The sequence below is a fragment of the Antechinus flavipes genome, chromosome 4 (assembly GCF_016432865.1).
Source record: "Antechinus flavipes isolate AdamAnt ecotype Samford, QLD, Australia chromosome 4, AdamAnt_v2, whole genome shotgun sequence".
In the NCBI taxonomy this organism is placed as follows: domain Eukaryota; kingdom Metazoa; phylum Chordata; class Mammalia; order Dasyuromorphia; family Dasyuridae; genus Antechinus; species Antechinus flavipes.
In genome coordinates this window covers 164,216,695-164,229,924 of record NC_067401.1, presented here as the reverse complement: position 1 = coordinate 164,229,924, position 13,230 = coordinate 164,216,695, and the positions used below count along the sequence as shown (strand labels likewise).

The 13,230-nt window shown below is 39.8% G+C and overlaps 2 protein-coding genes across 2 annotated transcripts in view; both read left to right on the top strand.

The window, feature by feature from the left end:
• Nucleotides 1–3,711, top strand: part of ANAPC11 (anaphase promoting complex subunit 11) — a 33,311-nt gene extending 29,600 nt beyond the window's left edge. The window contains exon 3 of the mRNA XM_051995352.1: nt 2,268–3,711. Coding sequence (XP_051851312.1) covers nt 2,268–2,413 — 146 coding nt within the window. The 3' untranslated portion in view covers nt 2,414–3,711. The remainder of the gene's footprint in view (nt 1–2,267) is intronic.
• Nucleotides 3,712–3,804: 93 nt separating this feature from the next.
• On the top strand, nt 3,805–6,265 carry NPB (neuropeptide B). The gene is made up of 2 exons (XM_051995350.1): nt 3,805–5,832; nt 6,024–6,265. The coding sequence occupies exons 1-2, from the start codon at nt 5,473–5,475 to the stop codon at nt 6,150–6,152; spliced, it is 489 nt and encodes a 162-aa protein (XP_051851310.1). The 5' UTR covers nt 3,805–5,472; the 3' UTR covers nt 6,153–6,265.
• The last annotated feature ends 6,965 nt before the right edge of the window (nt 6,266–13,230 follow it).

The following is a 13,230-nucleotide window of genomic DNA, read 5'->3' as shown; positions in this document are numbered from 1 at the left end:
AATTTTCTTTCTCTGTTTTCAATCTACTGTGATAGAAGATTCTATCTGAGGAAGAGAAAGAAAGCTAATTGTTTTTGTTTTTTTTACTTTTGTTTGTTTGTTTAAATAACTTTTTATTGACAGAACCCATGCCAGGGTAATTTTTTACATTATCCCTTGCACTCACTTCTGTTCCAATTTTTCTCCTCTCTCTCTCCACCCCCTCCCCCAGATGGCAAGCAGTCCTTTACATGTTAAATAGGTTACAGTATATCCTAGATACAATATATGTGTGCAGAACCAAACAGTTCTCTTGTTGCACAGCGAGAATTGGATTCAGAAGGTATAAATAATCCAGGAAGAAAAACAAAAATGCAAGCAGTTTATATTCATTTCCTAGTGTTCTAAGAAAGCTAATTTGGCTGGATTTTACAGTTCATAAAGACAAGTAATATATAAGGCCAGAAAAAAAGTTTGACCAGTGCTATAAAGCCTTTTTATAATTTGATCTAAGCAGCAATAAGGAGCCACTGGAGCTTTTGATTATGGAAATGACAGGTTTAGACCTGGGCTTTAAGAAAGTAAAATTTGACAACTGTTGGTGGATAGTTTAAAAGAGAGATTTGAGGCAGAGATGCGAATTAGGAGACTTTTTCAGTAGTATAGGTGAGAACTGATAAAATCCTGACCTAATGTAATAGTAGTAAGGGGGTGAGGTGAGAGGGAAATAAGTGTTCATATATTGCTATATTAAAGCTTTGCAATTATTGTCTCATTTGATCTTCACAACAACCCTTAGAGCCATAAGCTCTCATTTTATAGTTGAGGAAATTGAGGAAAACAGTTTAAGTGACTTGTCTAGAGTTGCACAGCTTGTAAAAGTCTGGGGTCGATTTTAAATTTAGACCTTCCTGACTCCTGGTTCATCTTTCGGTCCATTTTGACACATATCTACTTTGTATGAGTTAGAAAGAAAGGCTTGGAATTTGAGTTGTCTTGAAGATAGAAATGACATTCAATGACATTTGGTAGCTGAATTGATATATATTGAGTAAAAAAAAAGTAAGATGTCAAAGGTAACAGGTTGGAAACTGGGTGATGGGGAAGATGGGTGGCTCCCTTGAACAATAATAAAGTTGGGAAGAGATGTAGATTTGGGGGAGACATGGACATGGGATTAATGATTTCTGTTTTGTACATGTTGCATTTGACCCTTGGGATATCCATTTTGAAATGTCTATTAGGTAGTTTGTAGAAAACAGCTGAAAACTCAAATAACTAAGCAAGTAACAAAATGACACGATTGTAGTGACTCAGAAAATTGCAAAAGCATTCAATTAAACTATATATGGCCATGATAGCCACATTTTGTTCCCATGGTCCCTTCCCTATCCAGGGAAAATGGGAGTTTCAATTATCATTTACATTTCTCTTGTTAAGTGATTAGAAACAATTTTCATATGGTTGCTAAAAGTTTGCAGTACTTCTTTTGAGAATTTTAAATTTATATTTCTTGATCTATTAATTTCCTATTAGAACTTAGGCATAAGATATTTTATATGCCTACAGATATTATATCTATATGCTTCTCAGATAATTGATGCCAAAAAAAAAACCATTTTGCTTATCCAAAAGCTTTTCAATACCACCATTTCACTTTGGGATGTTAAGAAATTGTTAGGAAATTTTTTTTATACCAAATCTAAATATGCTTTTGAAGATAGTTATCAGGTCTCTTACCAAGTATTTCTTCTCCAGGTAAACCACCTCAGCTCCTTCATCCTATCATTGTTATTAATTTATACCCTGAACCTAGAGATGGAGGGGGAAAACATGGCAGTTTTTTGAATTCGGAAAAATGGAAATCATAGAAATTCTCCAAATGATCCCTTGAAGCCCCATTGCAACAATTATTTTTATATTGTTATTTGCATTTGTAATTATTCTTCAGAATATATCCCCCAAAAAAGAGATCTAAAAGATTTTCCCTAGTTTCTAGGTGGGAAAATGTCAGAACTCTGAATTCAAAGCAGAGGCAAGATTTCTCGAAATTCCTTATTGCCCATTTTAGAGTATATGGAATTTCTGCAAAAAAAGGCTCAGTTTATAATGGTAATTTACTCTCAATTTAAAATATGCATGCTTTACACATAGTAGATACTGAATAAATAATTTGAATTAAAAGTAAAAGAATAAAACAGTTGATTTAATGTAGTCAGTAAATTATAACTTTAGATGGCCAACTTACTTTTTCCAACCTAAGTAATATATATTTTTTTTAACTGCAGGTAAGGTGCCTGGGGATGACTGCCCCCTTGTGTGGGGTCAGTGCTCTCACTGTTTCCACATGCACTGCATTCTCAAGTGGCTTAATTCTCAGCAAGTACAGCAGCATTGTCCTATGTGTCGACAGGAATGGAAGTTCAAAGAGTGACTGACATCTTCTGTGACATCTGTCTTTTCTTCGTGTCATGTGGTGAAGAACTCTGTAACCTTGGGCTTATAGATCCCAAGCCACAAAAAGGAGTCATTTTACAATCTTCTAGGCTTTGATGCTTTCAACAGGAACCTTGAGACCACCCACATATAGGAAGGGCATGAGAAACAGACTGGGTACATGAAGTCACCTTTTTTCCCCTGTGTTTTAACTCTGTTTTAGTGCATAGAAGCTGTAGTGGTTCACAGGATTAGGCTTCTCTGATTCTAAGAGAGTTGAGAAAAGGACTGGACTTGATTTTGTTTTTTTCCATTGGCAATGTTGAAACTTTTCATCTTGAAAACTAAAATTCATTAAACTATCAATCTTGCTAAAGGCCCCCTGGGCCTCCCAGTTCTTTACTTGATAGGTTTATAAGCCTCTGATGTGTAATGAAATGATATGATATGAAAATACTCATGAATAAACATTTCTGTGAAACACCAGGGAGGCCTCCTATAAAAAATGAGAGGAGACAGTGCTGCTTTAGGGCTATTTGATGTAAATTAAACAGGTAAGAAGACACTAGGAAGGGGACTAAGTAGATCACATTGGGATATGAGAGCAGCTGTTTTTACAAACATAGCATTCTCAAATAGCTTAACTATTTAAACATGCTATAACAGTCCAAGGGAAGAGAAGGGGATAGTAGCCAGACTTGAGAAGTTCTTGCTGACTGAGTGGTAAAAGGATTTTGGGAGGATATAGTGAATACTGTAGGATGAGATATTTGGGGAGAGAAATCAAATACAAATGGAGCTAGACTTTCTGCCCTCAAAGGGTTCCCCTTTGAACTAGGGAAACCCCTAGTAAACAGAACAAAAAAAATTAGAGGTAATTTACTGTAGAAGGTATACTTTGCAAGTATGAAGCTTCAGGTTCCATCCTTAGCCTCTCAAATTGTTTTCATTTTTGAAAGGCAGTATAGTATAGCAGAGAGGACTTTAGACTCAGGGGGTCAGGAAAGTCTACCTCAAACACTTTCTTTGATGACTCCAGACACAGGCCACTTAATGTCTTTGTATCTCATTTTTCTCATCTGTAAAATGTGGGAATTGGGTTAAGTGGGTTCTAAAGTCTCTTCCATTTCTAAGTATATGATCTGAAATCATACTGATCATTGAAGCTGGTCATTCATGCCCTCTCCCTCTTGTTCATATCATTGTAATTCCTTAATGGGCACTGAGCCATTAAAGCCCTCCCTTGTAACAAATATTACAGCTAATTAAAATCAACAAATTGGCTGTGTCTGAGAATGAGTGGTCACTGCTATTTGACACTGCTATGATCAGCCATGTGGAATGTGGGCGTTTTGGTTCTGGTTTTTTTTTTTTGTTTGTTTGTTTGTTTTTTAAGACTGAGTTTCCCTGTACTGAATTTCCTTGTTCTGCTCAAGAATTTAAGTCATGGATCCAATCCCATTCTGGTCAGCTTAGGAGCTTGGATCTCCTCCATTTCTGATCTAGGTCAATTTGAATCTTCTTAGACAATCTTAGACTATCCTTGACCCTCACTCTCACCCCTTCTCCACTGGAAGTAGGGGTGAGAGTCTCCCCATGTTAAATTTGTACTTGATGTAGAACAAAATTGCAGCTCAGAACTCCCATGTTCAGGAGCTTGGCCAGCCTCATTCTTCCTAGTTACAGGTTACCAGTACACCCAGCTTGACAGGTGTTTCATTGTCATTTTCTTTTATTTGTAGTCATTTTCAAATCCTGTGCCATAAAATCATAGGCTGTTAAGAGATGGAAAAAAGGCAGCCTAGAGATAATCTAATTTAATTTCAATATACAGATAGCTTGTTTTCCACTCGTACTGTGTCCTTCAGGGTTCAGATAACTTTTACAAGCTGGTGCCAGTAATGCCAGAAGCTGTTTCCAGCGTCTTGGGCAAGCCATAAGCCAGATGTATTCTTTTCCTAGGGAAGCTGCAAAAATAAAGCTTGCCTAATAAAAACTAAGTATCTTGAGGGTAGGGCCTTTCGAACTCTCTATTTCCTGGGGCACTTAAAGTAATTTTTTGCATACAGTGTGCATCTAATAAATATTTGAGATACTTTTGAATATAATCCTATTTTTATCAGTCTTATAATCCTGGAAGGGGCATGATTTGGGGTAAGAATAGTTGAGGAAGTACGACTTTCCTCTTCCTCCTCCAATCTTAAAAACTTCCTTCAAATATGTTTCTTTCTATGGTTATCTCAGGAGTCCCAGCTTCCTACTTTCTCCTACTGCATATCAGAATTTGTCACCATTGCCCTGACCCCTAACAAACTATGCTTGATGTCATTTGGCTTTTCCCCATTCTGAACTTGGGGTTTCTAGGATTAAGTAAATTAGGACAAACTCCAATGACTGGAGGTCCATTGAGAATTGGTCCACATTTTCCATTTAAAATGGTGTGTGAACTTTTTAAAACAATTGGCCTTTGATCCCTTGAATTGTGTAAAAGGGGTCCATTAGAAAGGGCTGGATTTCTATATTTGGAAAGATTGGAATGGCAGTAGGTTCTAAGAGCATCCAGCCTGTCACAGCCTGGACTCCTAAGTCTGGGTTCTGACCAGGTGTAGGAAATTCAATTCTTTATCTAGGCTGCTTTGAAGTCCTTATGTTCATTGAGCTACTAGATCTACTGGATCTTCCAGACTCTAAATCAGAGGGAGGGAAATCATCGCTGAGCCAGCTCCAAGGAGTGGCTGGACTCAGGGATGTCCAGGATCTCCAGGTTCCTAGACCAAAGGTTCCTCCCTCCTCTTTCACCCTCTCCCCCCCTCCTCCCCTCCGTCCCCCCTTCGCCATAGATTTCCATCTCTGAAGGAGAGCAAAGAATTTCTCACAGCTTCTGTTGACAACTCCGCAAAGTGGAGGTGGTGCTTCAGAGCGGGCTCCGCCCCCGCAGGTTCCCCCCTCCTTACTTTGCTACGCTAGCCTTCCGTCTTTTTCGTGTTTGGGGTGCTGCACCAGGAGGGAGGGCGCTGAGCCCCCCAGGCTCGCCTCCACCTCCGTTTTTCGCGCAATATGCCCTTCCCCGCTGCCAATATAAGGAGCAGTCGGGCTCCTTCGAGGCTCAGAGCTCCTGGCTGTCAGAGCGGGTACTACCGCTTGTTCGTCTTTAGTGTGTCTCATCTGCGCTCCCCAATGCCTGCCTCCGGGAAGCTGGTGGCGGCCATCCTGGCGCTCGGCCTCCTGCTTGTGCCCCCCGGTCACGCCTGGTACAAGCAATCCGCCGGACCCAGCTACTACTCCGTGGGCCGGGCGTCGGGGCTGCTGTCGGGCATCCGCCGCTCCCCTTATGCCCGGCGCTCTGACCCGGTGCAGGACAGTGGAGACATGGGGAACGGCGCCTTTCCCGAGTCTCGAACCAGCCTTCGGAGCCTCGTGAGTATGGGGGTGACTAGGGCGTCCCGCAACGGGACAAAGCAAAGTAAGTGGCCCGAGAGAATTCAGAGGGCTGTGGGTGAGAGTGGCGGATGACGAGGACGGCCCGGGTCTGGGAAAGGCTCGGGAAGTCCCTGAGGGAGGCTGGGGCAGCTCGCTCCTTACGTCTGTCGCGGCCCCTCCTTGCCTAGGCGGTGTGCGTGAAGGACATCGCTCCGAATCTGCAGAGCTGCGAGCTGCTCCCTGACGGGCTCGGGACTTTTCAGTGCAAGGCGGATGTTTTCCTGTCTCTGGACTCGGCTGACTGTCTCAGTACCTGATCTCTCCCGTCCCCAGCCATCCCTGGGATGGAAATTGTAGAGTTGAAGCCTCGACTCTCACCCCACTCATTCCTTCTTACTCCAAAATGAATAAAGTGAAAAAAATGAAACAACGGCAGAGTCTGTGTGTGCTGGATTCTAGGGGCGAGGATGGGGGGAGGGGGAGATGGCCCCCGGAGTTCTCAAATGGAAGTTTCTGAGATGGTGTTTACTGCAAAATAACGCTGGGATCCCCGTCCCCTTCCAGTTCGGTCCTCTTCATTTTCCCTCATCAAGTGGGACGAACGCGCTCCCGTGCACACCCACTCTCCTTTATTCGTGGTCTTGGCCATAGGTCTTGATTGTTGTGTTTGAAGCTGGCTTGTGGTTGGACAAGGAAACTTGCTTTCTTCCTGGTCCTTTCCAGTAATCTTTTTAATGTACACCTACTGAGAGGAAAGATACAATTTTGACCCTAGCTGGTTGATTTTTAATTGGACCAGGAGAAAAGGGGAGAAAGAAAAAACATTCATAACTAAATCTTAGGGTGATAAGGAACCCAAAATGAAATTTATGAAGAACCAAAATAAGTAAAATTGAATTTTAAAAAGTGGTAATGATATATATCAGTGATTCTCAAACTTTTGTTTTCAGTATCTTTATCCTATTAAAAATTATTGAGGATCTCTCCAAAGCATTTTTGTTTATCTGGATTATATTTATAGACATTTACCATATTGGAAATAAAAACTATTTTAGAATTTGTAGACCCTCTAAAAGGGTTTCAGAGATCCACATACTTTGAGAACACTGAATATAGTGGGAAAATGGTTATTTACTTGATTGATTTCAAGTTCCGATTCTGCCTGTATGACCTTTATGTCTCTGGACCTCATTTTCCCCATGTAAAATTAAGGGATTAAAATGGATGTCTCTGAGGTTTCTTCCAGGTTTAAATCTATGATCCTGTTGTAGGAAGGCTGAACCTCTTTCCCCCTCCCTCCCGTATAGCATGGAGTACACTTATTGTGTGACTGTAAAGGAACAAAAATAGATATCTTTAGTCACTTCTCCCCAACCCTTCTCCAAGAGCGACCATTTCCTACTAGAAAGGGAAACAAAGTTGGGACCAGAAGCTAGAGAAAGATTAGAATCTACTCCCTTAAATATTGTTAATCTACAGCAAGGCTTCTTAAACTTTTTCCACTCACAATCCCTTTTTGCCCAAAGAATTTTTCCCTGTCACAGGGGTATGTGGATATGTAAAATATATATAAAAATCAAATGTTTACAATAAGTCATAAAGTCAGGACTCCCTTATTCAATTGTTACAAGACCCCCAGTTTAAAAAACTTTGTTCTAGGAGATGTGGTCCAATTCAACTTCTGATTGCTGTTTCATTAATGGAGGAAGCAGGATCTCATACTTTATATTAAATCTCTTTCCCACCAAATATGAGTTTCACAATAAATAAATATACCTAACACCGAGGGGAAAAAACAAATAAACCAAAACACCTTTTTTATACAATTCGGTAGCCAAACAAAAATTAAAGTGTGTGTATATGTGTGTATATATATAAAATCTGAAAATAAACAGTGAAAGGGCTCTCCCATTTGAAGCAAGGTAATGCCTTGGTAAAACCAAGGGAGAGAACCCTAGATCACAACCAAGGGAAAATTCATCAATGTCTCTAGTGCAGTAAGCTGGGGACAGGGACATGGGAGACTCTCATATTGACTTCTTCCCTTGAGTTATTTTCTTGAGCAACCTGAAATGGGACAGGCGTTTTCTATCTCCTCTTTGAAATTGGAAGCCAGAAACAGAAACACCTGAAGCTTAAAGGAGATAAAAGTATTCTTCTCTCTCCAATTTACCATCTTCATCCTGCTCCTCCTCATTCAGGCTTAAGATAGTGATCTCCTCCAATATTAAGTCCCCTGCCAATGGGTTTTGGGATACAATTGGGGAAATTGGATTAACAATTTTTTTTACTCATTTAAAAATTTTATTTAAAAATTTTTCTCTATTTTATTTTTCCAAATACATGTAAAGATAGTTTTCAACATTCATTTTTGTAAGAATTTATGTTCCAAATTTTTCTACCTCCTTCCCTTACCTCCTCCTTCCCCAAGACAGCAAGCAATCTGATATAGATTAATAGCAATCCTTTTAAATATATTTCTGTATTTGTCATGTTGTGCAAGAAAAGTTAGACCAAAGCTGGGGGGGGGGGGCCCACAAGAAAGAAAAAACAAATAAACCACAAACAAAAGGTGAAAATACCTTTGATCCACATTCAGACTCCATTTCTTTCTCTGATTGTGGATGGCATTTTCCATCCCAAGTCTATTGGAATTGTCTTGAATCATTAAATTTTTGAGGAGAAGCCAAGCACATCATAATGGACCATTACATGATCTTGTTACTATGTACAATGGATGTGATCTATGATGTGAGGGTTTGGCACTAGATGGCAGACACCAAAAGTTGGGATTCGGTCATGTGAAGAAATCCTAATGGCCATTCTTTTTGGCAAAAGGTAAATTTATTTAGGGAAATAGGTTACAAGACAAAATGAAGAGATACAATAGACACTGGGAATGGTAATTATGAAGTAGAGTGGGAGAGTATATGAAAAACAAGTTGGAACAGTTACTCAGTAGAAAGGGAGCAATCATGAGGTTGGGGCTTGCCCTAAACTGGCAGAAAAGCCCCCCTGAAAAGGACTTAGCACTTTAAAAGAGTTAGCTGTAAAGAGGAGAATGAGGTTGGGAAACATAGTGGAGTTAGGGGAGATATCATGTGGGCTTGGGGGAAGAGGAAGGGAAAGGTGAGAAAACACCAAAGGCAGAATGCTATGGGGGGACTGACCCAAAGGAAGGTAGCAGAAAAGCCACGGGCTATAAGTTGTTGTTTTATAGAAAAATTAAGCCTCAGGGTCTTGACTTAACTTGGATTTTTAACCCTTTAGAGGATGGAATCAAGGAACTAAATGGATCTCCACTATCAGAGCCTTCTTCCTGTTTGCCTAAAGGATTAATTTTTATCAGTTCCTCTGCTAATCACACCTAACACTTAATCACAATATTCTCTTGGTTCTGTTCACTTTACCCAGTAAAGTTCATTAACATCCATTTTTTAAAATCTTGAGTTCCAAATTGTTTCCCTCCCTCCAGTCCCTCTCCTAGCCCTTGAGAAGGCTAGCAATATGATCTCTATTAAGCATATAAAGTCATTAAATTAAATTAAGTGAAAAAATGTGCTTTGATCTGTTCCACATCCTCTGCAGGATTTATCATTTTCCTATTCTTAAACAAAATATACATTTCTCTCCATTTACTGTCCTTACGTTTCCTACTTTTCAACTCTCTTTTTATGCAGTTGTCTTCCTTCATAGAAGGAAGGATTAGAATGCCCTTCCTTGAGGGCAGAGATGTTTCTGCTAGTATTTATTTGTATTCCCATTGCTTAGCACAGTGCCCAACTTATTTGTCAGTCAATTAGCATTTATTAAGTATAGATAGTACTAGGCACTATGCTAAGTGCTGAGGATACAAAGAAAAGTCCTCCTCCACCAAAAAAAAGGGGGGGGGAGGGTCTCCATTCTTACAGTCAAATAGGGGTACGGTTTGGGGAAAGAAACAACCTATATATAACAAAGTACAAAGTAGTTCTATGCAGGTTACTTTGAGGGTAGTCTCAGAGGGATTAAGGGGGATTGGGAAATGCTTCCGGCAGAAAGTAGGACTTTAATTGAGACTTGAAGAAAGCCAAGGAAACCAGGGAAGCCACTTGGCAGAGATGGGAAGGGAGAGTGTTCCAGATAGAGTAAAATGTTTGTTGTTGACTTGGTGATTTAAAAAAAAAAAGGCATGAAAATTACTTTGTTCAGATGTGTCTGACTTTGTATGACCCATTTGAGATTTTTTTGGCAAATAATTGGAGTTGTCATTTCCTTCTCCTTCATTTTACAAATGAAGAAACTGAGGCAAACAGGTTTAAGTGACTTTCCCAGGATCACACAGTTGGTCACGGTTTGCATTTGAATTCAGAAAGAGTTCATGTGCAAAGAGCTAGATAGATCATTTGGAGCAGAAAAGGACTTATGTAAAGATTCATTCAATCTCTTGAAGAATCTATACAACTGTAGATTCAGGTTTTTTTTTTTTTTTTTGCCTTTTTTTAAAAACTGGATTTGTGATTTTTGTGTAGGGTGTTGTTGCAGGTGAAGAAATTTCTTCTAATAAGTCATTCACTCATTACCTATCTTGCCCCACATCCTTCCTTATTTAAATATCACATATAGATTACCATATCCACATTCTGGTCTTCCTGTTCTTTTGTACACAAACTCATTTATTCTGGGCAAATTAACCTATTTGCTGTCCCTGGAAACACTTATTGGCCTTTCCATCTCCATGTCTTTCCTTCTCTCCTTCCCTCCATTTCTATCAATCTTTCTAATCTCTCCTTAATGAAGTGTCTCTCTGTTCCTATACCAGTAATATGATGTCTTTTCTTACTGATTAGTTTGCAAAATTTGTAGATAAATTTCTCTCTTGGGAGGCAGTGTAGCATAATGGCTAGAAAGCCCACTTCAGAATCATGAAGATTCTGGTTTAAGTCTGCCAGTGATATATTTTGGATGTTAGCAAAATAATTTAAAAAAAAAAAAAAGCATTGGGCAGGTCAGGTTATTAATTAGCAGCAAAAACTGATTTCTCTCCATTATTATTTTTGGCTAACTATGGTATTGCCATCAACAAGGAACATAAGTTTGGAAAAGTCTTATTTCCCTTTATAAAAGGGTTAGAGTAGGTAAGAACTCAGGTCTCTTTTAACTCTCAACAATCCATCAATTAACAGTATTCTCCAAATGGCCTGAGTTTCCCTGAACTATAACTACAGAGCAGCTAGGTGTCAAAGTGGGCCTGGAGTCAGGAAGATCTGACTTGAAATGTGGTCCAAGACTCTTCTGAGCTATGTAACCCTGGGCAAATCAATTGCTTTTTACCTGTTTCCTCATCTGTAAAATGAAGTGGAAAAGGAAATGGCCAACCACTCCAGTCTCCTTGCCAGGAAAACCGAACCAAGGGGTTTAATTGGACACAATTAAACAACAGTGTACAAGTGGGAAGACCCAGCTCTAACGGATCGTCACTTGGGAGAATTCTGATCCTCTTAATGATAATCTCACAGGGGTGGGCAATAGTCATCAAACATATAACCACTCACCAAATAAAATACTCTGTACTTTGTGAGGGGGCGTAGTGCTGGAAACTGCAAAGGATGCACAGAGAAATAAGATAATTCTTGCCTTTCAAGAATTTATGGCTTTTCAAGATTTATTAAGAACTGAGATTTCATTGGTGTAGGACAGAGGTGTCAGACTCTTGAGTGAAGTCCCAACTGACTTAGAATGTATTGGAAGATGTTTAACAAAATAAAGATACAATGTATCATAGATACTGTTAATTTAGGGGCATTTGGGTGGTACAGTGAATAAAGTTCCAGGTCTGAAGTTAGGAAGTTAGGATCTTCTCTAGTTCAAATCTGGCCTCAGGTACTTATTAGCTGTGTGATCCTAGGCTTAATCTTTTTGCCTCAATTTTATGTTAGAATCCTTACAAAGTGATGTCAGTTGCCCAATTTAGTATGGTACTTAGCAAATTCTCTAGCTCACTAATGTATTTAAGTACTCATTGGAGTTCACACTTTTGGGAGATTCATAAGTCAGTATTCAGTATGAGATTGACAAGTCAGAAACCCACAATCCCACTTTTGGATCCCATAATCCCACTCTCAGAGGAGGAGTCAACCTTTTACACCCAGAATAAAAAGAGCTTCAGTGAGTCAGTCAAGAGTCAGTAAGAGTCAGTTCGGAACATTGCCAGGAGTTGGAGAAGAGCACTCTGGGAGATAGAGAAGCCCACAAATCCACAAGCCCACTCTCCGAAGCGGAGTCAGGTTCATTCCATCTTCCACCTTTGTGCTGGCTGGAGGCTGAAGAAAGCAGAGGCAAAGGACAAGCTGCAAGAGCAAGCAAGCAGAGAGATAGGCCTCTAAGAAAGCTAACTGGGCCCAAGGAAAGAGATAAGAAATAAATGTTTGGATTTTATCAGCTGGCTGCATTTGGAGGGATTATTACTCTGAACTGAAACTAAAGCTGCCTCCAGAGAACCTTCCCAAGAAACCTGCTCCCAGAGAGAACCATTATATTTTGAAGAAGAGAACACCACAGTTTTCTCATTGGTAAAATGAACTGGAGAAGGAAATGGCAAACCATTCCAAGTATCTTTGCCAAGAAAACCTTCAAAATACAGTCTCGAAGAACAACAACACAGCACTATTAATTTATGTTTTTCTAAGTCAATATGTGACCTAGAAAGGAAACTCATTCTTCCAATACAGATTAGAAACTCCTTGCTACCCTACAGAATCTTCTCTCCAGCAGACTGGAGGCTGGATCAGAGTCTGTATTTTTCTTTTTCAAAGCCTTGCGTCTCACGCTCCCAGTATGAGTACCTTACCTGGTCTAGAATTTCAGACAGGCCCTTCCACTCTGTCACCAGTTGTTTCTCTCTAGGGTTGTATCATAGAATAGCACATCCACATTTCTATCTCCTGATCTCCAGTTCTGGAACCATGATCAAATCAACTCTGCTATTGTTCTTGCTCAACTTCCTGGCTGTCATCTTAAGATCTACAATGTCCAGGGAATGACAGGAACTACAGTCAGAACTAGATAACTTACCAACAATGTGGGATAGAGATAGATGAAGGGAGAGAATAGGAAGCAGAGGCAAGACTCTTTTCCTGAATCTTTCATAAAAAGATAAAGCAGGGAAGAGACAATTGGGAGCAAGAAGAGGCTATCAGGGAGTTGTCAAGTCAGTAAGCACTCATTAAGTACCTAGTGTGTTCTTGAAAAGGTTTTGTGAATCTCCTTCCCTAAAGACCTATTTACATCCTCTACAACCCTCAAGGTCTGGTAGGTGGTGAAGAGAAAAAATGCTGTGCAATTAATATAACCCTCAAGTTAACTTAACTCTGCCTTATTTTTCTTATCTGTAAAATGGGTTAGAGAAGGAAATGG